This window comes from Aotus nancymaae, unplaced genomic scaffold, assembly GCF_030222135.1.
Source record: "Aotus nancymaae isolate 86718 unplaced genomic scaffold, 86718_ANA_hifiasm-v0.15.2.pri h1tg000007l, whole genome shotgun sequence".
Taxonomy (NCBI): Eukaryota; Metazoa; Chordata; class Mammalia; order Primates; family Aotidae; genus Aotus; species Aotus nancymaae.
The window spans coordinates 66345473-66370662 of NW_026988418.1; the positions used below are offsets into that span (position 1 = coordinate 66345473).

Sequence of the window (25190 nt, forward strand, 5' to 3'; positions counted from 1 at the left end):
GGATACATGCTTATTACAAAAGAAATGAGCAAATAAAGAAAAGCATAAAGAAGAAACTTTCACTGAGGGGAAAATCAATTTTTTTTTTTTTTTTTTGAGACGTCTTGCTCTATTGCATAGGCTGGAGTACAATGGTGCAATCACCATTAATTCACTGTAACCTCTGCCTCCCGGGTTCAAGGGGTTCTCCTTCCTCACCTCCCGAGTAGCTGGGATTACAGGCGTGTGCCACCATGCTCAGCTAATGTTCGTATTTTTAGTAGAGAGGGGGTTGCACCATGTTGTCCATGCTGGTCTAGAACTCCTGACCTCAGGTGATCCACCCACCTCAGCCTCCGGAAGTGCTGAGATTACAGGCATGAGCCACTACACCCAGCCCATTGCTAATATTTTGGTGTACATCCTTCCAGTCTTCTTTTCTCCTATATATACATTTTGGGCGAAATAGGATTTTACTATATATATTGCTTTATGTTTTTCATTTAATGTTATACTTTTGGGCATCTCTCCGCATCACTTAGAACAAACCTATTGTTTCATTTTTAATGACTGCATTATATTTCATTATATTCATTTACTCTGACACATTTAGACAATCTCTTATTGATGGACATTTAGTTTTTTTCCAGCTCTTTGATATCATAAACGTTGCTTCAAGTAACATCATTTGACATGCAAACTTTTCTAGCTGATTATTTCCTTAGAATAAAACCCTAGGATTGCAGGTAATGGTTCAGATGGTACATGCTGAAAATTCTGATCATCTGGCCTTAGGAAGGCAGTGGGGGTCTGTTGGCTGAGAGCAGTGCGTGGGAATGTTGATGTCTTCAGTTTGAGCCTACCACAGACATTTTTTTCTTTTTCCAACTTTTGCTAAATACATAAGTGAAAACTGGTAGCTCATTATTTTAATCTGTTTGACTATTTTTGAAATTCAATCTATTTTCATATGTTTATTGGCCACTCACACCTCCTCCTTGACAACATTGATATTTTAAGTTGTTTACAAAACTGAAACCACAGTCAATTAAAAAAAATGTAGACAGGTAACTGAGAAAATATTAAGAGCAAATAATGTTCACTGTTGAGAACTTCATTATATCAAATGCCAAGACAAATTCCCCAGTGAGCAGAACTGTGCTTAAGAACACAAGCATGCTGGCCGGGCACGGTGGCTCACGCCTATAATCCAGCACTTTGGGAAGCCAGGGCAGGTGGATCACTTGAGGTCAGGAGTTTGAGACCAACCTGACCAATATGGTGAAACCCTGTTTCTACTAAGACCTGCAAAAATTAGCCGAGTGTGGTGGTGCCTGTAGTCCCAGCTACTTGGAAGGGAGACTGAGGTGGGAGAATCACTTGAACCTGGGAGGGAGGCGGAGGTTGCAGTGAGCCAAGATTGCGCCACTGTATTCCAGCCTGGGTGACACAGAGAAACTCCATCTCAAAAAAAAAAAAAAAAGAACACAGCATACCAGTCAGATGAGTAAAAGTTCAAATCCCAGCTCTGCCACTTACTCATGATGAGACCTTGCCAAGCTGCTTAAATCCTCTGAGCCTCTGATTGCTCACCATTAAAATGGAGACAACATGCCAGGATGGTGGGACGTATTAAAGAGACTATAAGAGAAGCACCTGGCACATCATGAAAAACTAACAAATGGTAACAGGAAAACACTGAAACCCTCCAAGAAAAGTAATGGACAAAGCACATGAACTAAAAAATCACAAGCAGGAAATACAACCAGTGAATCAGCATATGGGAAGAGATTTATCTCCTTTAGTCACAGAGGAAATGCAAATTAACACAAGGTGACACCCCTCCCCCTTAATTAACAGAAACATTTTCAGGTGATAATTCCTGATGCAGAGGAAGGTGTGGTCAAACTGAGCCGTCCGCATTGTTGGTGGCTGTGAAATCTGCAGTTTTGTGGAAAGCAATTTGGCAATAAGGATCATCACACAAACATGTTTGCAACCTTTGGCCCAGACACTTCCTCAGGAAGTAATTTAAGATGTGGAAAAAGCTATGTGTACAATGATGCTTCTGCCTAATAATGGAAAAAAATACATTTATTTTTTGCTTACATAAAGGGTAAGACCTTACTGTAGTAAAAAATACACAGTGGGTGGTGTCAGCCCTCACGGGTCAGTGGAGTAATTGTTTTGTGTTTAAAAGGGACATATAACCAATCATTTAGGCCTCCAGACAGTCCCTAAACCCTGTTTTAATTCGTAGTTGAATATATTTCTTTCTTTCTTTTTTTTTTTTTTTTTGAGACAGAGTTTCGCTTTTGTTGCCCAGTCTGGAGTGCAATGGCAAGATTTCGGCTCACTGCAACCTCCACCTCCTGGGTTCAAGAGATTCTCTTGTCTCAGCCTCCCAAGTAGCTGGGATTACAGGCATGCGCCACCACGCCCGGCTAATTTTGTATTTTTAGTAGAGATGGGGTTTCTCCATGTTGGTCAGGCTGGTCTCGAACCCCAGACATCAGGTGATCCTCCCGCCTCGGCCTCCCAAAGTGCTGGGATTACAGGCGTGAGCCACTGTGCCAGGACAGTTGAGTATATTTCTTTAGAAAGGCTTTTAGAGCTCTACTAGCTGGTGGTCAGATTAGTAATCTAAAAATTATGTTCCTCAATCTGTTCATTCTCGGGTGAAGCTTGGAGTAATGTGAAACTAAAGGAAAGATAAAAAGGGGAAAGTATTCTGTCATCTGTACACCAGATTTTAAAATGTTTAGAGGAAAGAGGCAAACCACGGTGGAAACTTCCATTCTTCAGCCCAGGCCGTTAGAGGCGCAGCCGCGACTGAGATATCAGAACTATGGGTGGGCTCTTTCTTCTTTTCCTCCTGTTCCCTCCGGGGCTCTGTTTCCCTGTCTGGAGAAGAGGCTTGGTGAGTCTCTCTCGGCCAGAGGTGGCAAGTTCAGCTGGGCCTGAGCTGCTTGCTGGGCTGTGCGCGTGCAGCTGTGGCGTGAGTCACATCCTCCATCACTTCTCCATCTGTGTGTGCTTTGTGGTGCAGGAGGACCCCAAGGGCACTTCGGGAAGGCAGGAATGTGCAGAGACGACGGCACCCAGTCCGAGCTGTACCTTCTGCCGCAGGCTCCTTGAATGGTGAGGGCTTCTTGTGGCTACATTCCCAGGATGGGTGGGAGTCAGTCCTGGCATAGTGACTCCATTGAGAGTGGGCGGCAACTAACTGAGGCCACTGGCTGAGTTAGAGAGTCACAGATCTCAGGCCTGGGCACAGATCCCAGCCTCCCTCACACCCTACAGATCCTCTAGCAGTGGTTCTCAACTGGGGAGAACATCAAAATCAGCATGGGAGATTTTAAAATCGTGCACATGCCTCCACCCTGCCTACCCTCTCAGCATTGCCAGCGGTGGGGCTCTCCCCAGGTGATTCAGATAAGTCCCTTGGTTAAGAATCATGGTTATGGCCCATGGAGGGGAGTGCTGTAGGCTTTGTTTGAACATTGCCAAAAATGGGGAATTCTTATCCTTTATAACAAACAGCTCCCACCATCCCTACTCTCTCCTTATGATGAGCAAAAGTATTCTCTGTTGGGTTTCACCTGAGCCCCCCAGTCCCAGGAACAAGCCTCATCCATCTTCTCAGGACCGACTTCTTCCTATTCCTAAGCAAGAAATCTTCCAGAGCTAACAAGCTGTAAATCATGTAAAATCCTCAGGAGAAATCCTTTGTTTTTGAAACACCCATCGGTGCAACTATTAATCCATGTCGTTTCAGTATCATTTATTTGAAGCTTCTTTCAAGTAGCAAGAGATGCTACTTCCAAGCTCACCATGGACTCCGGCCAAAGCTTGGCTCATTGACCTTTGGAAGGTCGAGTCAGGGAGGCAGCAGGTGTTTAGCAACCACTGTTACATGTACGTAATGGACTCTAATAGAAGCAGATGGCAGGGTCCGAAAGACTGAGGCTTCCTGTTAGAAAGCATTCCATCACGGGAATGGGCACCTGCCTTAAGTGTTCTACTGAGTGTCCACCCCTGAAAAAAGAAACTGCATGAAGCTTGTGCTAAAAATGTCACGTGTCATCTTGTGTGGGTCATGAAACCACCATGTCAGTCATCAGCTTTGAGCTCCCCTTTAATCCAAGAGGCACTCATGAAGCTTACTCACAGAGTCATCCCAGGCCTACTATTTTTATTTATTGAATTAAAGTCTAATTTTGGATTTTTAAAGGTTTTACAAAGTATAATGGAAGCATTTTGACATTTAAAAACATTTTTATTAAGCATTCAAGGTACTAAATCTCTCTCTTTGAAATTCCTAGTCTACACCCTACAGAAGTACATAAGTACCAAGTCAGGGACCAGTGTTCCAGACTAAATAAATATACTTTTTTTATGATGAACAAGATGGAAAGACAAGCACAACCAAGTGAAAATCAGATCTCACAGTGAATCCACTGCTGGGGTGATAAGGAGATACACATGACTTATTAATTAAAATCTTGGCAAACTACACAATTCCTGAGGAATTACTGATTGCAGGGAGGGCTACATACTCTTTCTGTTAGAAGATTAAATCTCTCTGATGGGACTTGTCCTTTATGAAGCTTGCTGATATACATACTGTTTTCAGGATATTTGTAAGTTGTTTATATACAAGCGGATAAGTTATATATGTGTAAAATGTAAAATACGCTTATCCCTTTATGTTATTTCTAATGCAAAAGTTTGGATTTAAGGGTGTACTTAGCTACTTGTGTAACAAAAAACTGTCTTCTCCAGTGGAATTATGTTTGGCCAGAAGATTTCAGTGCACAAAGGAGTTTAACAGCAGAAAAAGTCCTGTGTTGGACTGCGTGCACTTGAGTGAGATCCAAGTTTCCCACTTTGGAGAGCAGATGTTCAAATGCCCCAGAGGAGGAGGGTGGAGACAGAAAATGAGGTGTGAGAAAATATGTGACTCAGGAGGACAGCATGTTTTTCCAAGAGGAGGGAAAGGGCCTAGCTTCTCAGCCCCAGCCTCACGAACCCCCACCAACAGCAGGCCAGGGCACAGCGCTGTGAGCCTGTGTTTGCCCAGTAATACCTTGGGCTCAAACCCTAGCCCTGGACAATCCGCCTCATTCATGCCAGGATGTCTTGGGCATGGTGCCTTCCACACTAAGAATGAACAACTTTCCCTGGGGGCTATTACCGTATCCCAGGAGTTGAGCAAGAGCTTTGTTCAGAGCTGTTATTAATTCGAATTCCTTTGGAGGAGTTGGGATTTCTGAGGAGGGGGGAGGAAACTAGGTGGGCCACAGGAAGTCTCCTGAAGAATGTTCATTGCAGTTGCTTCTTTCTGATGCCCCCTGGTGGCCACATGCAACTAAAATCATCTCCACGTGTTCTCATAGCCTTTAGTCCCACAGACACCCGACAAAGCCCACTTTGCTGGAGTTGTATATAATCAGCGTGTACTTCCAGGGCCAAAGCTACGTGATCCATTACTGACATATAGCATAGCTTCTTCCCTTGGTAGGAACTCTGTTTTGTTTTTTGTTTTTTTTAGATGGAGTTTCGCTCTTGTTACCCAGGCTGGAGGGCAATGGCACAGTCTTGGCTCACCATAACCTCCACCTCCTGGGTTCAAGTGATTCTCCTGCCTCAGCCTCCTAAGTAGCTGGGATCACAGGCAGGTGCCACATGCCCAGCTAATATTGTATTTTTAGTAGAGAAGAGGTTTCTCCATGTTGGTCAGGCTGGTGTTGAACTCCTGATCTCAGGTGATCTGCCTGCCTTGGCCTCCCAAAGTGCTAGGATTACAGGTATGAGCCACCACACCCAGCCTGGAGTGGATTTTGAGGCATCTGAGGAAAACTCCAAATTTTATAATTCCATACTTCAAATGTGTTTTGTATATGTGTATATGATGATTAGATATTAACCTCTGCAGAACAAAACATTTATTTTCATGTCTTGTATACATTTTCTTATCAGGCCAAATTGTGCCAAGGTGCAATTTCTTGTAGAAAAGCTCTCAAACAGGCAGGCAGAGGAGAGCTCTGTGTGGAGGATGACATGCCCCTCCCACGCTGTTCCAGTCTCTGATATAACAAAACTTAACGTTTTAGCTTCACCAAAACTTTCCCTATCTCTATTAGAAATGTACTAAAAGTTTACAGGATGTTATACACCTTTTTTAGGAAGCAAAAAGTGGAGAAAAAAGGCCACAGAAGGATCAACTGTGGAAGATTTTCAATTGTCCTTCATGAAAAGGCACTGCACTCAGATTCGACGCCCAGTAAGTTGATGGGCTTGGGCTGGGTGCCCAGTCTTCAGGGTCCCTCCCCATGGGGTCTGCTCACGGCAGGTACCCACTTGCCATCTGCCACTCCAAGAGCATTTCCTTACACTAGGATGTTGCATGTTGTATTATTTGCAAAATGTAAAGAATTAATAGGTGGGGCATGCGGGCTCACGCCTCTAATTCCAGCACTCTGGGAGGCTGAGGTGGGTGGATTACTTGAGCTCAGGAGTGCAAGACCAACCTGGCCAACATGGTGAAACTCCCATCTGTACAAAAAAATGCAAAAATTAGCCAGGTGTGGTAGCTCTCGCCTGTAGAACCAGCTACTTGGGAGGCTAAGGTGGGAAGACTGCTTGAGCTCAGGAGGTCAAGGCTGGAGTGAGCCATGATCATGCCACTGCACTCCAGCCTGGGTGACAGAGTAGGAACTTGTCTCAAAAAAACAAAAAAAGAATAACTTTCAATAAGATGTGCTTAAGTAGAGTGAAGCATGAACACCTGTTTCTAGCTGAAAATGCAGGGCTCCATGGACTCACTCACAAGGTGTCTTTCAGTCTGTCCGTCCTCATCCTTCCCACATGACCCAGAACTGTACCTGGTAAGGTTACTGGCAATGTGAGTGTTGCTGCTGCCTTGGATATATGCATTTCATAGAAGCAAAGGAAGTTGGAGCTGGGAGGTGCCCCAGAGAGCACCAGTGCATGCAGTTCATTGGTTTTTCAGCATAAGATCCTTTCTTCGAAGACAGTTTAAGGAGAGAAACTATCTTAAAATGATGCCACTCTTCTCACTGAAATTTTTTGGAAATAGTTATTTTCATTAAAAATATACTGTTTTGTTAATATGAAATGGATTTATTATTTTTAAAATGCTATAATAAATAAAATTGTCTCTTAAATGTCTCAGTTCTAAAAATAAGCACCTCGGAACTGCTCATTTAGTTTTGGGTAATCTAAATGATCTGCACAAGCAAAAAATGACTTGTAATCTATAAATCAGTAGCTCTCTACCAATCCATCTGCAGTGGACTGAATGTTGAATGATAACTGTTCTCCAATGGGGGGGGCGGATTTCACCTCAGGTATATAAAATGGTATGTATTAGCATTTTATGGTAGATAAAAACCACAGAAACAAAGGCTCTTTAAGGGTCCTCAATTTTAAGACTGTAAAAGGGTTCTAGAATCAACAGTTTGAAAACTGTTGCCAGTGTATATAACATAACTCTCACAACATCCCTGCAGCACAGGAATGATTATCTTTATTTTATAGATAAGAAACTGGAGGCTCAGAGAAATTAAGTGACTTGGCAGGACCAAAGAGTGAGTCTATTAGTTATCTATTGCTGTGTAACAAAGTATCCCAGAACTTAAGGCTCAAAACAACAAACACTTATCATCTTACAGTTTCTGTGGGTCAGGAATTTGGGAGCACTTTAGCTGGGGGGGTTCAGGCTCAGGGTCCCTCGTGAGGCTTGGTCAAGATGTCAGCCAGAGATGCAGTCATCTGAAGGCTTGACTGGGGCTGGAAGATGTGTGGTCTCACTTCCCTGACATGTGGGTCTCTCCAGCAGGCTGCCTGAGTGTCATCAGGGCGTGGCAGCCTGCTTCCCCCAGTGTAAGTGAACCAAGAGAGAAATACTCAGATGGACGCTTCGGTGTCTTTCATGACCTAGTTTTGGAAGTTATATGTCATCGCTACTGCTTTATTCTATTTGTTAGCAGTGAGTCACTAAACCTAGCCCACACTCAAGGAGACAGAAACTAGGCAGCACCTTTTAAAGAGAGTGTCAGTTGGGTGTGGTGGCTTATGTCTGTAATCCCAGCACTTTGGGAGGCTGAAGCAGGACTGCTTGAGCTCAGGAGTTCCAGACCAGGTTGGACAACATAGGGACCTAATATCTAAAAACAAAAACAAAACAAAACAAAAAACCCCAGAAAGTCGAGGCTTGTGACTGAGCCACTGTACTTCAGCTTGGGCAACAGAGTGAGACCTTGGCTCAAAAATAAATCAAAATAGAATGTTAAAGAATTTGTGAACATATTTTCAACTATCATAACTAATAGATAGCAGAGCCAGGCTTCAACCTTGGGCCTTCAAACTCATTCCATTTGCTAATATGAAATGGATTTATTATAATACAATGAAGTTATTGTATATTGCATAATATGTTAAAAGTCAAGATGTCAGCCAGGGATGACTTCATTTGACTTCACTTTAACAAACTTTGAAAGATAAAGTTAAAGATGAGTGTAACCATGAGTTCAGTAAGGCAAGAAGCGTTGGAAGAGGCTTTGTTGCTGTGGCATCTGTCCTGCAGCGAGATGTTGCTTGGCCATCCAGGGCGGACATGCTCACCGCCTGGCCCCAGGCTTTCACGCTCTGGCCTTACCTAGAGTGCTCCTCTGTCCACAGCCTGCCAGACAGGTTCTAGACCTGTACCAGATACACATGCTGTCTGCTACTAGCCTCTCTGAGGCTAACAGAGCAAAGTTATGATTCAGGTTCCCTCATAGGCTTATGAATGTCACATAGAAGAAAACCATCTTTTCAGTTACCTGGATAACGAAATATAAGCTCTTGGCCATAGCATGGTCTGAGAGAAAGAATATGGATGTATCAGGGCAACTATGGAAAAACAAATACAAATGTAAGATTGTCTGATAGTTCAGTGGGCCAAATTGTCGCTGATCGGTTCATTCAGCAGACCTTTACTAAGCCTAAATATGCATGCTACATCTTGAGATTTTCATTCAAGAAATGTTAATTATCAGAACATTTCTCAGTTGTCAGAAGGGAATCCCAAATGTTACCTCAGGCTGGCAACTGCCCTTGGTGACACAACCGGGACGTTAAGCACTTTGGTGCTGATTGCATACCCTGCACTGTTAGAGCTCCACTCTCCACACTGTATTATATGACTATAATCAAGAAACTTACCCTTGTTTCATGCAGCTTGGGCTTTTTCAGATTCTGATACAGGACACAGCTTCTGTTCTGATTCTGGCACTGAAATGCAGAGTAACAAATGTCAGGACTGTGGCAGTAAGATTCCTACCTCCCGAAGAGCCTGCAGGGAAGAACCACCTAAAGGTAAGACTCACCTGGGGCCTCAGAAAGGTGAGAAGGGAGACAGCCACTGTTCCCAGGCAATGAACTGGGATTTTTAATCTTTTCTTTCCAGAATTTCATTACAGATACAACACTCCAGGACGGAATTACTCAAATCATAGCAAAAGAGGTGCCTTTGTCCAGCTCCATTCTTTAGATGAAAGTAAGAACTCTTCTCCCTGTAAGTACATTTCCTGCATGATCCCATCCATGTCAACAACCTAATGTCCCAGGTATGGGACACCCACATGACACTGGCCACTGCTTCCATGTGGGAAGCCCTGGCCTCTCCATTCTGCTTTCCAGGTCTCATGCACTAGTCTGACACGTCCAAATCCAGCCCTACACCTGGATGGCAAGAGGCTGAGCTGGGGCTGGAAAATATGAAATCGCAGTGACCAAGGACTTTGAAAGTTATTAAGTGCTATACCAGTGCAAGTAGATAACAACCCATAAATGTCTGCTGAAAAAATAAATGACTTACTGGATAATCACCACTATTATTGTTACTACTCAGAAGTGGCTAATGCTTTAGATATATCCCTCCTGAGAGTCAACATGTAGAGAAATAGACTATTTTTATACTCCATAGACATCATGTTGCTAACTTCCAATGCAAAAATTTGCTGTCTTTGAAAAAAAATTAAAATCCCATAAACATGTATTTAACAAGATGAACGACATGTCTGCTCCTTCCCAAGCTCTTAAAAGAAAGGAACTCATACCCAAGTAAGGAAAGTTCAAAGCAAAATGGGGTAAGTTCTAAAAGCAGGGCAAAGTGTGCCAAGGGAACAGGAAAGAGAGAAGGAAATACTCCTAGGTTTTTTGTTTTGTTTCATTTTTTTTGAAATGGAGTTTTGCTCTTGTTGCCCAGGAGTAAAATGGCATGATCTCAGCTCACTGCAACCTCTGTCTCCCAGGTTCAAGCGATTCTCCTGCCTCAGTCTCCTGAGTAGCTGGGGTTACAGGCATGCACTACCACGCTTGGCTAATTTTTTTTTGTATCTTTAGTAGAGACAGGGTGTCTCCATGTTGGTCAGGCTGGTCTTGAACTCCTGACCTCAGGTGATCTGCCCACCTCAGTCTCCCAAAGTGCTGGGATTACAGGCATGTGCCACGGCACCCGGCCAATACTCCTTGTTTTACTGCTGAACGACAGCTATACCTGGTTCTCTGATAGGCGCCACATCCTTTGCCCTCATACCTTCAGAGCTCTTCTCTCCTTCTCTGGGAGAGGGCACCAGGGAGAATGTTTCTTATCTTTCATGATAGCCAGTGCCCGAGACTTAAGAATGTCATTTACCTGATTGACCTCAGGTGTGTTTCCCCTCCCCACCTCCAGCTGCCAAATCCTCCAACTGCATGTATTCTCTTGAAGTCAGTTACTAAGACTGCAGAAGCCACAGGGCGGACTTCTTGGCTATCTCCTTGGTCTTGCAGTCTACAGCCTGTGACACTTGTCATGACAGTGTATGAACGAGGGCTGCAACAGAGTCATCCGCAATGTGATCTGGAACTCCATTAGCTAACTAAGTGGGTAGAAGTCACAAGGAGGCAGCTTTTCCTCCAGGGTACAAAGACCCTTACAGCAACTGGAGCTGACAGAAAATGGAGTAGGCTGTGGCAGGAGGTTGTGAGCCCATCCGTGGACTGGGAGGCAATGTACTTTGTCCGGGTGTTGTAGATGTGTACACTGGACTAGAACTGGACCAGGTGACACTGTGGTCCTTTCTAACTCTGAGTTTCCAGGAAAATCCAAATTACATTTGGAGACTACCAAAGAATCAAGATTGAGCTCATCAGTGCCTCTTCGTCCTGCCCCAAGCTCGGTGGTCGCATGACTAAATCTGGGTTTCTGGCTTCTGCCCTGCCTTGCATGTCTGAGGGACAATCTCTCCCAGCTTCCCCTGTCCAATGGGACTCTCCTGAGGGTGAGGGTAGCCTGGCTACTTGACACCAATGAATAAGACAGGAGACCTTGAGGGAGAACGAGGGAAGACAGAAGAGAAGAAGAAAAAGAGGGAAAGGGAAGGGGAGAAGGGAGTCTTGGTGACAGAGAAGGCAGATTTGTTGGCTACTGACTCATCTCTTTTCCTTTCCCTGGCTTTCTTCTTGTCTTCCATAGTGACTTTTCCACATTTTTCTTCTTCTCTGTTTAGTCTCTATTTTCTGGAATTGTCTTTGTAACATAATCATTACTTTCTACTCCTAGAATCTTAAATCCTAAAATTGAAGAGGATTTCAGGAATCCATTTGGTCCAACCTCTTGGAAGATATTATCCCTCCATTTATCAGATGCGGTAGTTAAAGCCAGAGAAGTCAGACATCATGCACAGGTCACACAACAAGCACCCAGGGAAACCAAACTCCTGGTTTCTGTCTGCTAATAAAACTCCCCTTATTATTATTATTTTTTTGAGACAGTCTTCACTCAGGCTAGAGTGCAGAGGCACTATTTCAGCTCACTGCAACTTCTACCTCGTAAGTTCAAATGATTCTCATGCTTCAGCCTCCCAAGTAGCTGGTATTACAGGCACCCACCACCATGCCTGGCTAATTTTGCTATTTTTTTTTTAGCAGAAATGGGGTTTCACCATGTTAACAAGGCTGGTCTTGAACTCCTGACCTCAGGTGATCCGTGAGCCGCTGCACCCAGCCTAAAACTCCTTTTAAAATTGAATTTCCTTTCTTTTTTTATTTTATTTATTTATTTATTTTTTTGAGACGGAGTTTTGCTCTTGTTACCCAGGCTGGAGTGCAATGGCACGATCTCGGCTCACCACAACCTCCGCCTCCTGGGTTCAGGCAATTCTCCTGCCTCAGCCTCCTGAGTAGCTGGGATTACGGGCACGCACCACCATGCCCAGCTAATTTTTTGTATTTTTTTTAGTAGAGACGGGGTTTCACCATGTTGACCAGGATGGTCTCGATCTCTTGACCTTGTGATCCACCTGCCTTGGACTCCGAAAGTGCTGGGATTACAGGTATGAGCCACCGCGCCCGGCCTTGAATTTCCTTTCTTAAGTTCAGAATACTTCATAGAAATTTCTTTTTAAAAAATTTTATTTTTAGAGACAGGGTCTAACTCTGTCACCCAAGCTGGAGTGCAGTGATATGATCATAGCTCAATGCTTCCATGAACTTCTGGGCTCTAGCGAACCTCCTGCCTCAGCCTCCTGAGTAGCTGAAAAACTTTAGGTACATGCCACCATGCCCAGCTAATTTAACAAAAAATTTGTAGTTAGTATGGAAGGGGTTTATGAATTTTTTTTTTTTTTGGTAGAGACAGGGTCTTACAATGTTGCCAAGACTGGTCTTGAACACCTGGCCTCAAACAATCCTCCCACCTCAGCCTCCCAAAGCACTGGAATTACAGGCATGAGCCACCATACCCAGCAAAAGTTCTTTGTTGTCTATGTTTCCTGGTTTTCTGATTTATTAAAATTTTATTTAGCATTTCATTCACATAAAAAGTTCAAGAAATGATACATATGTACCATTTGGGGCTCATTTTTGATACTCTGAATTTAATCATAGCTAACATTTTTCAGCTTTTTTAAAACCAAAACGGATCTGTTCTCAGAGAGTGAATTCAAAATCCTTTAAAGGTGAACATGAGCCCACACCAGGAAAGTATTATTTCATTATTACTAACAAAACATCTCTAATTGGTTGGGTGCATAAAGTGTACTTGATAGTGCATTAACCACCTACCCCAAGATAACCTAGATGATTATTAGTAGAGCCAGGATTCAAACCTAAACCTATCCAACACTTCAATCCTTCATTTGTTTATTCAACAAATGTTTGAGTAAATGTTTGTTTATTCAATAAACCAAGTCATTGTGCTAGGTACTGAGGACACAGGACAAAGCCAGCCACCGTCCCAGCTCTCATAGAGCTTACTGTTTTGGCAGAGAAGCCACATAGTCTTTGTAAGTGCCAAGAAAGGGATGCACAAAGTCCTACTGATCTAATTTGGTAGTTAAGGGAAGCTGAGCTTCAAAGGGTAAGTATGAATGAACTAGCAAGGGGACTTGGGGGCAGTGAAGAACACTCCAGTCTCGGAAACCTTCCTGGTGTGAGGAGGCGCTTGGTAAGTTGAGGAATGGTGTGGCTGGAACCCAAAAGAGGGAGTGGCAGTGGAGCAAGATGAGGCTGATGAGAGAAGGCTGATGGAATTGCCAGGGCCAGACCGTACAGGGGCTTGTCAGTTCCAGGAAGTATTTCAGAATCTTAGGAGCAAGGGGAAGCCAATCAGGGTGGGTTCTTTTTTTGTTGTTGTTAATTTGTTTTTATTTTGAGAGACAGGGTCTCCCTTTGTCACCCAGGCTGGAGTGCTGTGGTGATCATTTCTTGCTGCAGCCTTGAACTCCTGGGCTCAAGCCATCCTCCCACCTCACCTCCTAAGCAGCTAGGACTATCGGTACAAATTAAAAAAAAAAAAATTGTAGAGACAGAGTCTTGCTATGTTGTCCAGGCTCGTCTTGAACTCCTGACTTCAAGTGATCCTCCCACCTTGGTCACTCAAAGCACTGGGATTACAGATGTCTGGCTCCCTCAGTGAAGTTTAAAAGAAAATTTTTTGAGGCAGGGACTTGCTCTGTTGCTCTGGCTAGAGTGCAATCTTGGCTCACTGCAGACTTGACCTCCTAGGCTCAAGTGATCTTCCTGCCTCAGTTTCCTGAGTAGCCAGGAGTAGAGGCATGTGATACCACAGCCAGTTACTTTTTTTTTTTTTTTCGGTAGAGATGGGGTCCTACTATGTTTCCCAGGCTGATCTTAAACTCCTACTCTCAAGCGATCCTCCTACCTCGGTCACCCAAAGCACTGGGATTACAAGCATGAGCCACTGTGGCAGGCCCTCCCCTCCACAATTAAGTTTTTTAATCAGAGAATTTAAAAAGTCTTTTAGTGTTTTAAAGGTTCAGTCTAGCTACTGAGGGAATGGAAATGAATTAGAGGAGTTAAGATTGGAGGACAAAGGCCAAAGAAGAGGCTAGTGCAATAATTAGGTGAGAATGCTGCAGCTTGGCTAAGGGTGGAGATGGAAAGAGAAAAGTCTCTGTATTCATCCAAGAGCTATTTAAAAGACAGAACCAATAGTGCAGCAGAGTGGCTAACAGTTCAGGCTCTGACTCAGAGCCACTCAGTCTGAACCTACTACCCTCTATCATACTCTAGCCCAGTGTGTTTAAGAATGTTTAAGGATTTAAGAATGTGGCCTTTGGAGACTTCTTGTTTTCTTGAGATAGAGTTTCGCTCTTTTGCCCAGGTTAGAGTGAAATGGCAGGATCTTGGGTTCAAGCAATTCTCCTACCTCAGCCTCCCAAGTAGCTGGGATTATAGGCACTGGCTACCACACCTGGCTAATTTTTGTATTTTTAGTAGAGATGGGCTTTTGCCATGTTGGCCAGGCTGGTTTCCAACTCTTGACCTCAGGTGATCACCCTCCTTGGCCTCCCAAAATGCTAGGATTACAGGTGTGAGCCACAGCACCTGGCTGACTTTTTGGGTTTGTCTTGGTTCTGCGTCCTTGGGCAGTTTCCTTGACATCTCTGTGCCTCCATTTTCCCAAATGTGAAATGGGAATCATAATAGTGCCAAACTCATTGAGGACTGATTCCATACATACAAAGCACTTAGAATGGTACCCAGCTCATAATAAGTACTGAGCAAGTGATGGCTGTTACTATATTGTTGACAGTGGAGACGGATGGGATATGGGGAGAGAGAGGACTCTGCACCACTTTGCCATTCCCTACCCAGAGTATTTCATTAGTTACGGGCCCCTGATGCTGGACTACCTATTGCGTGGAGGATCAATCCAATGTGTTAAAATAACTTGCAGAACTGACTGATATGGTAGGGGAGAGGGAAGAAGGGATGTTTTCTGAAGATGATATTGCTCACATACTGCTCACAAGTGTTTTATGTACCAAAGAAGTAATGCTTAACAGTGGAAACCTGAAGCTAGGGGAAGATGTGAGGGTGGCTCTACGGCAGTCCTGTCAACAGGCAAGTTCTCCTGGCATCCCTCAGGGCCACTGCTCATGCTTGAGAAAAGCGTAACTTCAGGCAGTGCCCTTCACAGACTATGCAAATAAACCCGCAGAACCATGCTCTGCATGACCTGAACAGCCCAGTGGCCCTGCACCCCTAATTCACCTAGAGCAGACTTCAGCCCATCCCTAAGAGACAGAACCCATTGCAGTGTGGCAGGCAAGGGCAGCCTGTTTACTTCAAAAGGAGCGGCTTTTATTTTTTGACTGCTTCTGCCTCCTTGGGGTGAAAGTTCACTGGTGCCAGAGTGAACTCAACCCAAGGTACCTGTAATTGGTAGTTTTGTGTATTTGTTTTATAAAAACGCAAGGTAGAAAGTTGGCCCCAAAAGAATGAAAACAGAATAAAAAATGTCTTTGGAGTCTTGCCTCTTCCTGTACCAGAGGAAAAGCAGATAAATTCTGGGAGGAAAGACCCTCATGGTCATGGCAACAACCTTTTTCTGAAGCTCAGCCGTGGTCAGCCACATGGGAGCATGAGAGCTACGAAGGCAGCGGGTGCACAAATCCACCCACACCCAAACCACACACAGAGCTATTACCGACCACAGAGCTGACGTGAACAAGAGTGTGGTAGAGGATGGTGCTTTACACAAGTATCAATGTGCTTTTGTCTTCCAGAAAAAATCTTCATGCTTTCAGGACCTACAGCTCAGACCTTGCAACACCCTCACCCCATTCCTACTCCTGCAGGATTTCTGGAAGCAAATCCTTAGATGACTTTGATAGCACTGAAGAAACAAAATCTAAGGTGAGGACTTAGAAAATCATTTAAGAATCCTTGCAGCTTGTAAGTTTGATCTTGATGACCAAAGAACTGACAGCTCTTAAGTTACTACAGTATCAGGGCTTCAGAAAATGCTCTGCTAAAGACATGTGTTCAGTACTAAGCTAAAGACACACAGCCTCAGCAGCTGCATGGTCTGTATTATTCCTAAATTGGTTCCAAGGGAAATTTCCTGGAGAAAGTGATTTATGGCTGGTGCCTCAGCTACAGGATATCCCTGGCCTGGGCTTGAAGGCACTGGGTCTGTTCCAGTGACACTGTGATCAGGGTTGCCAGTGGTTTCCTATTTCAAGTCACTAACTCGAATCCCCAGGCCACTTTCAAATGTTTACACATGCATGCGCTGTATCCCTGAGTACCCTCTCAGTGGTTATAACTCCCAAATCCCCATCAATGGCCCCTAAGAGCTGTTCTTTTATTCTTTCTCTGCGGCAGGGAAACAGCCCAGCTGGCGGCTGACCTCACCCTCTGATTCATGTCCATCAGTCACGTGCTGGTCTTTCTTTCAATTCCTTTCCCTAACAAATATATTCCATCTCAGACTGGTCTCCTAGGAAACCAACCCTCAAAAACAGAAATAGACCAAGTGGAAAATAGGAATACTCCAAAAATTCCACCTTGTAATGTTTAATGAGAGAACCCAATGAGCAGAAACAGCAGTTAGTTTATGTAATTAAAATGTGTGGACTTTTTCGCTGCAGAATTTAAACTCGGCTTTGGATCATGCCCTAAGGACAGCAACCATTTTGAAAGAAACTACAGATCAAATGATTAAAATGATTGCAGAAGACCTTGCTAAAGCACACAGGTGGAGGAATCGGCTGAAATACTAGTTCAGTGCCAGGCAAAAGAAAAAAATGCAAAGAAAACTTGATCTTCCCCCAAAATGTATTTTGCTTACTACACAATTTAGGGAAATAACTTTCTAGAGAACACACAAAAACTATAAGAAATGTGTGACACAAAGTACTTACAAGGAAAAAGAAAAAAAGAAGGGATTTCTGATTCTTAAAATCAAAAGCAGTAAACAAGTACTTATTTTTAATAAATCTAGAAAAAAAGAAAGGACTTCTGATTCTTAAAAACAAAAGTAACCAACAGGTATTTATTTTAAAATAAATCTATGTTCTTCCTAACTCATAATAAAAGAAATCAAAACAAAACAATGAGTTTCCTTTTATCTATTAGGTCTGAAAAAAAACTGAAGTTTGAAGGAACCCTGTGTGAGAAACTGGTAGTCTCATAGGCTGTTGGCAGAAATGCAACCTTTTTGGGAGACTATTTGATAATATCTACCAAGTTCCACAAATTCTAAATCACGTACCTTCAGAGCAGCAATTCTACCACTAGGAATTTCCTTTATATACAAGTCATACAATGTCACATGATATATGTAGAGGGAAGGCCACTGGAGCACTGATGATAAGGGGGTCAATTATGAATCATCACAGGAGGTATTTAGATTAATCTAAATACCTCCTGTGATGATTCATAAATGACAATACTTTGTAGCCACCAAAAAGAATGAGGTTGGATTATCTGCAAAATAGTCAGTGAAAGAAGCAAGATGCCTAAGCATATATATTTATGTACTTCTAACCTCATTTGTATATATTTTTAAAGAGACAAGGGTCTTACTATGTTGCCTAGGCTGGACTTGAACTCCTGGGTTCAAGCAATCCTCCTGCCTTAGCCTCCTGAGTGGCTGGGACTACAGGTAAGCACCGTGCCTGGCTCTTCATTTGTGTATTTTTTTTTCAAGGGTATACATATTTTCGGGAAAGACACCTAAAAAATCTTAAGTGAACCTCTAGTAAATGAAACTGGGAGTTTTGGGGGAGAAGGGGTTTTTACCTTATTTTCTGTACTATATGACATTCTTACAATATACTTATGTTATAAATCAAAATTATTTGTTTAGAGATAGCTTAAAATCAGAAATTTGCAAAAATAATAGCCTTAGATTAATAATATTTTGGAAAAGACAATTCATTAAAACTGTGTACCAGAGATTAAGTAAATTTGTAATGTTTCATGTAGACCAGAGCAGGCATTTTATTTTTTCAGAGCAAGCTTTTGATTCGCTTCTTTAAGACTGATTTACTACCTCTTTAGTGACAGCAAAGCAGGGTTTGGCTCTTTCCCCCTTTCCTGAAACTTCTGATCTTCATTTACCCCAGACATTCAATGAATGGTTTCTCAACTCCCAAGTTTGGCTCAGTGGTCAGGAGGGAGCTGAATCTGTTCCCACTTTAGATTTTTGTGCCAATGTGGGCAGCTGCTATTTGTCTAGCTGGCTGGAGAATGGGCTGTTTTTAACTTTGGGGCTTTAACCATGTAAATTGGTTTAGGGTACCCTGGAAGAGATAAAGCAGAGGTCAGTCTGAAAATACCTCTGACTTTATGGTCAAATTTACTTTAGGCTGTGGCACTGTAAAGAAGATAGCAAGGAACTATGGGTGGTATTGTAAGAGAAAAAACAGAGTTTAAACTGTGCATGTTCTATTAAATAAAACTTATGGGAGGTCATTTTTTTTCTGGACTAAGCTCCTGCATGAGATTCCCAACAGACCAGACCAAACTAGAATGGAGTCATTCATGTTAGGTGCCATGTAATCAAACTGAACTTTAAAATAGGCCAGTTTTTTTTTTTTTTTTTTTTAAAAAAAACCCAGAACATTCACAGTATCCCATTAGAAGGGGCCCCATCAACCTGAGCTGGCATAAGGAAGTCCCCTCTGCTGCAACCCATAGAAAGACACCTATTGTTCCTTTTTTCTGCTTTCTTCTGCCTTTTCTGCCTATAAAACCTACTCCCTGCACTCAGCCTTTCTATTTCATAGATGGGATGCTGCCCAATTCATGAATTGCTAAAAAAAGCCAATTAGGTCATTGGACTCAATTTGTTGACATTTTGTTTTTTTTGGCAGTTCTAAGAGGCTTCCAGCTTCACAACATATCTCAATTTAATCACAACTTGCTAACCTGTTTTATATGCCAAGTGTCACTATCTCATCCCCAAGTTTAAAAATCACATAATCTCTGGCTTGAAGTGTTCTTATATGATTCATTTGTTCTTAACCTTTTTTGGGCTCATCCTTTTTTGAGAATCTGGTGAAAGCTATGGAGTCTCCCTTCCCCCATGCTCTGCCTTCTCATGGAAAAAAATACATTTTTAAAAGTTCACGGACACCCTGAAACAAATCCACGGAACCTTGATTAGAAACATCTACCATTAATGAATATTTCTAAATCCCTCAAATTAACATTTATAGAAATTGGCAATTATAATTATTTTTGGTTTTAAAAATATGGCCCATTTCTGCTTTATCAAACCGTATTCTAAATGTAATTTTCCATTTCCTTGAAGATTAGGGGTCATTGTGAGCAATCACTGCAACATGACTAATCTAATAAACAGAAAAAAAGGGCAGGCAATGCCCTTAAGGAGTTCTAGTAAGGCGCTAGGCTCTGATTTACAAGGATAACTTTATACTTACTGATTCTGTAGTCTTGGCCATCTCCTCCCTCATGCAATTCTTTTGTGTCAATTCTTATGACCTCTCTTCTAATTCTGTTCAAGTAATAAACCAGAAAAACAAGCTTATGAAGTAAAAATAATGGTACCCCTAATGCTGGGGGTCAAGGGGCTCAGCATTGCCTGAAAGCAGTGGTGCTGTAAAAAACACTTGGGAGTCTCCAGGGTGCAGAGGCCTCTTAGTATTTACTCCAAGGTCTAGCTGTGCTCTGGCTGCTTGAAGCCACCAGTAGGATGCAATGGGACTGTCTGTAGAGGGCGTTTATCATCTTTAAGAGAAAGTTCTAGCCATCCCCTTTAGTTAACTATTAGATTTTGCAAAAGAAATCTCATCTTTTTATCCTTTCCATTGTAATCTTGTTAATGAATTATATCAAATAGGCCTAATTTGTACTAAAAATGAATATGTATTTATATTTAATAGACAAAACATTGTTTTGGTAGTAAAAATTTTCCTATAGGAGGAAGACATTCCTTGCTCCTTTGATTTTAGAAGAAATCTGCTTGCATCCCAATAGGACTTACCAAGGGTATAAAATACCTAGGGAAGAATTGAGTTATGGAGGTGTCATATCTTATACAACAATGTGGGGTCAGGCCCTTTGGGGCTCAAATCCAAGAATTTTGAGACCTTGTGAGCTCCTCTTGTGACCCTGGAGCAGTCGAGGCTAAGGGTCTAGGAACTAGATAACAGGATTAATAAAGATATCCTTATTTATTTTTTACTAATATGGTTCAAGAATGTGAATCCACTGTACTTTATAAACAGAGCACATTTCAACAGGAAGCAAAACTGTGCTTCAGAGACAATGAACAAATGGCTTCTGTTGGTTGCAACAACAAGGTCTTTTTCTGGGTCTTGAAATCAGAACCTGTAGTTTTTTTTTTGTTTTTTTTTTGAGACAGGGACTCAGTCTCGCCCAGGCTAAAGTACAGTTGTGTGATCACAGTTCACTGCAGCCTCCACCTCCTTAGTTCAAGCAGTCCTCCTGCCTCAGCCTCTTGAGTAGTAGCTGGGATCACAGGTGCGTGTCACCAAAGCCAACTTTTTTTTTTTTTTTTTGTAGAGATGTGGTCTCACTACTTTTGGAATCTTCACAGAGAAAAAGAAAAAGAAAAAGAAAAAAAAAGATATGGTCTCACTATGTTGTACAGGATGGTCTCAAACTCCTGGGCTCAAGTGATCCTTCTGCTTTGGACTGTAATTGCTAATTCTATGGGGGAAAAAATCAGCTTATATGAGGAATTCATGTGAGATGACCTCTTATGCCTTCAAATTCATAAGAGATTTAGTAAACAAAGGGTCTCTGCAATTCAAAGTTTAACATATATGTGAAATATAGGACCCAAAGCATCTGATCTCAGTGTGATCAGGGTAAAGTGGTCACTGAGATGTTAAGGGATCGAATGAATAAACAGTCCAGTGTTTTCTGTCATCATACTCTTAGTTCCATTTGTTCCAGGCCATTGGATTAATCTAACTATCTATCCAGTACATGTCCTCACCCTGGAGAGGGAGTCACTGAGGCATACAAAGATCTCAGATAAAATGCAGACACCAAAAACGAATCCTCTTACTGGAGATGTATTGTTTTCATGCCTAATTTGCAAAGAGGGCTGTTTATTGTGCCAAGCTCTTCCTTTTCACACACTCATCCACACCAAGTTACATGTATCTCTTTGTGTCTCAGTTTCCTCAGCTTTAAAATAGACATGATAATCACAGTACCTATGCTCACAGGAATACATGAGAAGACTGAATGAGTTAATAATAGAAAGCATTAAGTAAGCATTTGTATATTATTACTTTATTATCAATACTTAGTAAATAAATACTTAGTGAAGTTATAAGACAACGTATCAAAAGTTGGCCAGGCACAGTGGCTCATACCTGTAATCCCTGCACTTTGGGAGGCTGAGACAGCAGGACTGCTTAAGGCCAGGAGTTTGAGACCAGCCAGGGCAACACAGTGAGACTCTGTCTATATGAAAACAAACAAACAAAAAGACGAACCCCCAAAAATTAGCCAGATGTGGTAGCACATACCTGTAGTCCTGGCTACTTGGGCAGCTGAAGCAAGAGCATCTACGACAGCCCAGGAGTTCAAGATTCCAGTAAGCTATGATCACACAGCTGCACTCCAGCCTGAGTGACATAGCAAGACCCTGTCTCTATTTAAAAAGAAAAATTAAATAAATTAAAAAAAATTAAAAGTAGGTATATTTTCTATATAGAAAAAAACCCATTTGAAAATAACAGAAGATTCAACCCACAATGAAACTACAAAAATAAGGTATTTTGACAATGTGCAGTAACTATATAAAGAAAATGAAGATTCTGAAGGTTATAAAGATTTAGATAAATGAAAAGACATTCCACATTCCTGAATATCAAGTTTCAACATTATAAAGATATTGATTTTTCCTAAATTAACCTATAAACAATTAAAGACCAAAATAACTTTTTTGAGAACTCAACAAAAAAATACTACAATTCATCTAGAAGAATCTGATAGAAAATTTCTGAAAAATAATAGTAATTTAGGTGGATGAAATAGGGACTTCTCCCACTACATATTAAAACATACCATGAATTGAAACAGAGAAAAAGAAACGCAAAACAAACTGTAGGTCATTAAAAGAGAATCCAGAAATAGACCACAGTACAAATGGAAATTTAGTCTATGATAATGGTGGTATTTCATATTAGTTGGGGAAAGAGAGATTACCCAATAGGATCTGGTATAACATCTGGCTGTTTAGAAAGGAGTGAAGCTGGACCACTATGAAATACTCTAAGATAAAGTCAGGGTTCCATGCAGGAAATAAACTTCTCTAGATATTTCAAGCAGAAAGGGATTTAATACTGAGAATTAGGTCCTTATAAAAATCATTGAAAAATGAGTAGGAGCAGAAACTGGAGACCCATGATCATTTTACCGTCTGTGACCCAAAGGACAGGAAGCTAGTGCTGCTGCCACAGCATTACCTCATACCCGTGAAGCAGGTGACGAGACACTAAAATGTGGAGTCTGGTTGCTACAAACAATTCCTGTCTGCAGGAGCTTGTCTGCTGGCACAGTAGATAGCCTCTGCTCCAAATCTTGACCAAGTGCACATCACTGGTAGAATGTAAACTGTTCACACCTTACTTATCTTAAGTCTGAAAAACTTCATGTTTAGCCTTTCATCCACTGTGGTATGGGGTAAGGAGGCATGGGATGCCACGCCAAGTGCTAAGAGACAACATCTAGCACACATTCTTACACTAAAATCAATTCCAGATGGGTGAGTTACCTGTAAAAAAACACAGTGAATCTGTCAAAATGTTCTAGAAGAAACCATGTGTGAATTTATAATCCTGGAGTGTGGAAGGTATTTCTAAGTAGCACATAAAATTCAAAAGCCAAAATGGAAAAGTGATAGATTTATCTGTATTAACATTAAAAATGGATATACATCAATATTTAAATGCACAAATCCCTTGACCACTGCTAGGAATTTACATTATGGAAATGTTTGTGTAAGTCTGCAAACATAAGTACCCAAACAATGCAGCATTATTTATAAGAGCAAAACTCTGAATCAATAAAACTACGGTCTGCTGTATGACAGAACACTATGAGGTCAAGTAAAAGAAGAGATCTGAAACAAAGACATTCCCTTTGTTTAACAAAACACACCTGCAGACATATATTATCTAACCTTATATAGAGATTACATTATTTTTGAAAAAGTCAATAGGCGTTATCTTGGTGGGAATATTATGGTACAATCTTTTTCTTCTTTGTTACTCTAATTTAGAACTTTTAAAATTTCAAACTTTCCCCTCTTCCCTACAAAAAAACAAACCAGGATAATTTTTTAAATTCTATATTTATTTTATCTTAGAATGTTCATGATTATTTTTGGTTTTCTAATTTAAACATACATGATTTCAAAATTATATAAAATTGTGTTCTTTAGAAATATGTGGCAAGATAGTATACACTGTGAAATCACTCCATTTCTATTAATGACTGAATTATTTTACATGTAAAACAAACTGAATTTTAGTTGAAAGAAAAACTGCACTTATAGGAAACAATTCTATCATACATACACATTTACAGTTTTTACTTTTACCATCTCTTTACTTAAAAATCTTTCTTTCCCATAAAACTATACTTCGGCATGAGACAGATGTACGTATCCAGTGGGTAATTAGTATGTACATAGGTGGCTGTGAAAAATCACCCACAACTCTAATATATTCTGCTCCAAAGGTGAAAAAATTTTCTTTTAGAAAGCATTTTAACATTTCTTCTCAACATCTACGAGGCAGCAGCAATATTTAAATTATCAAAAATGGCAAATCCAGTAATACATAATCATAAAGTTCCTTAAGAAATGTATTTGAAAAGCCATTATTCCATAAAATATTTACATTGTTTAAATTACATGACAGCAACATTTTCTTTCTATTTTAGTTCAACATATTAGTAAGAATCTCTAAACCCTCCAAAAAGAAAAGCTATTCATCCTTAATAAAGGAGATTTTATCCTTGGGTTTATTCAGCATCTTTATATCATCCAACAGCTTTTTGGGTGTTAAGATATGCGTAGAACCTGGTAGGAGAAAAGAGAACTTTTCAGAGGCCAGCAGTTAAATCAGTTTTCCTTCACTTAATATAATGTGTTGTCCTTCAAATATGCAAAGTACAGTAGCCTGGGGCAATTTAACAGAATTTCTGTAAGATCTACCTGAAATCTGCCTATGCTACAATGTTTCAAACCTTCCTCACCACTGAGCATGCTCAGTAACTTTTCAGAAACTGGCCATTCCTAGTGCTTTGTCTACTTTGTGCTATACATTGGTACACTGAAGAGCAAAACTGGAGATGACCCTATCCTCAGCACTGTAATAATTATTGTTCAATAACAGAGACCTACTAAGCAGTGCTGCAGGTCAAGGCTTGACACACAAATCTAGCACCTCCATGGGTCAGGAGGGTTTACCTATCATTGGCTTTGACTGAAATTCTTATTTATGTTTTGTAGAGATGGGGTTTTGCTTTATTACCCAGGCTGCTTTCAAACTCCTGACCTTAAGTGATCCTTCTGCCTTGGCTTCCCAAAGTGCTGAGATTACAGGCATGAGCCACTAGCCTGGCCTGAAATTCTTAAAACTGAATTCCACAGAGGCCTTGCCAATGTCATGTCCATATCCACAAAAACTTCAAAATATATTCGAAGTAGAAATGTATTTGTGCATAAAAAACTATTTAATGGTTAAGCAAATGTACAGAACATACTATTTTAAAGGAGCAAGTTCCTCTTCATCAAATAAGCATATTTAAAAATAAAACTATCAAAAAGTTAACAAAGAAAAAACCCTAATACATCAGCTAAAACACATTCTAAGGTTAACAATGTTTTTTGC

General features: G+C 41.3%; 2 protein-coding genes and 1 long non-coding RNA gene across 3 annotated transcripts in view; 1 reads left to right on the forward strand and 2 right to left on the reverse strand.

Annotated features, from left to right (window-relative positions):
- The window catches only part of AKNAD1 (AKNA domain containing 1), a 41435-nt gene extending 24054 nt beyond the window's left edge, over positions 1-17381 (forward strand). Inside the window, exons 10-16 of the mRNA XM_064372749.1 lie at positions 3029-3120; positions 6168-6265; positions 9226-9363; positions 9455-9562; positions 12933-13014; positions 16065-16194; positions 16932-17381. Of these exons, the coding sequence (XP_064228819.1) occupies positions 3029-3120; positions 6168-6265; positions 9226-9363; positions 9455-9562; positions 12933-13014; positions 16065-16194; positions 16932-17063 (780 nt within the window). The 3' untranslated portion in view covers positions 17064-17381. The remainder of the gene's footprint in view (positions 1-3028; positions 3121-6167; positions 6266-9225; positions 9364-9454; positions 9563-12932; positions 13015-16064; positions 16195-16931) is intronic.
- On the reverse strand, positions 1257-21643 carry LOC105727886 (uncharacterized). The gene is made up of 3 exons (XR_001109879.3): positions 19731-21643; positions 9375-9560; positions 1257-9279 (listed from the first exon to the last, which is right to left on the reverse strand). It is a non-coding gene; the product is annotated as an uncharacterized LOC105727886 (long non-coding RNA).
- Positions 21644-23182: 1539 nt separating this feature from the next.
- STXBP3 (syntaxin binding protein 3) overlaps positions 23183-25190 on the reverse strand; it is a 71831-nt gene continuing 69823 nt past the window's right edge. The window contains exon 19 of the mRNA XM_012468024.2: positions 23183-24376. Within this exon, the coding sequence (XP_012323447.2) occupies positions 24282-24376 (95 nt within the window). The 3' untranslated portion in view covers positions 23183-24281. The remainder of the gene's footprint in view (positions 24377-25190) is intronic.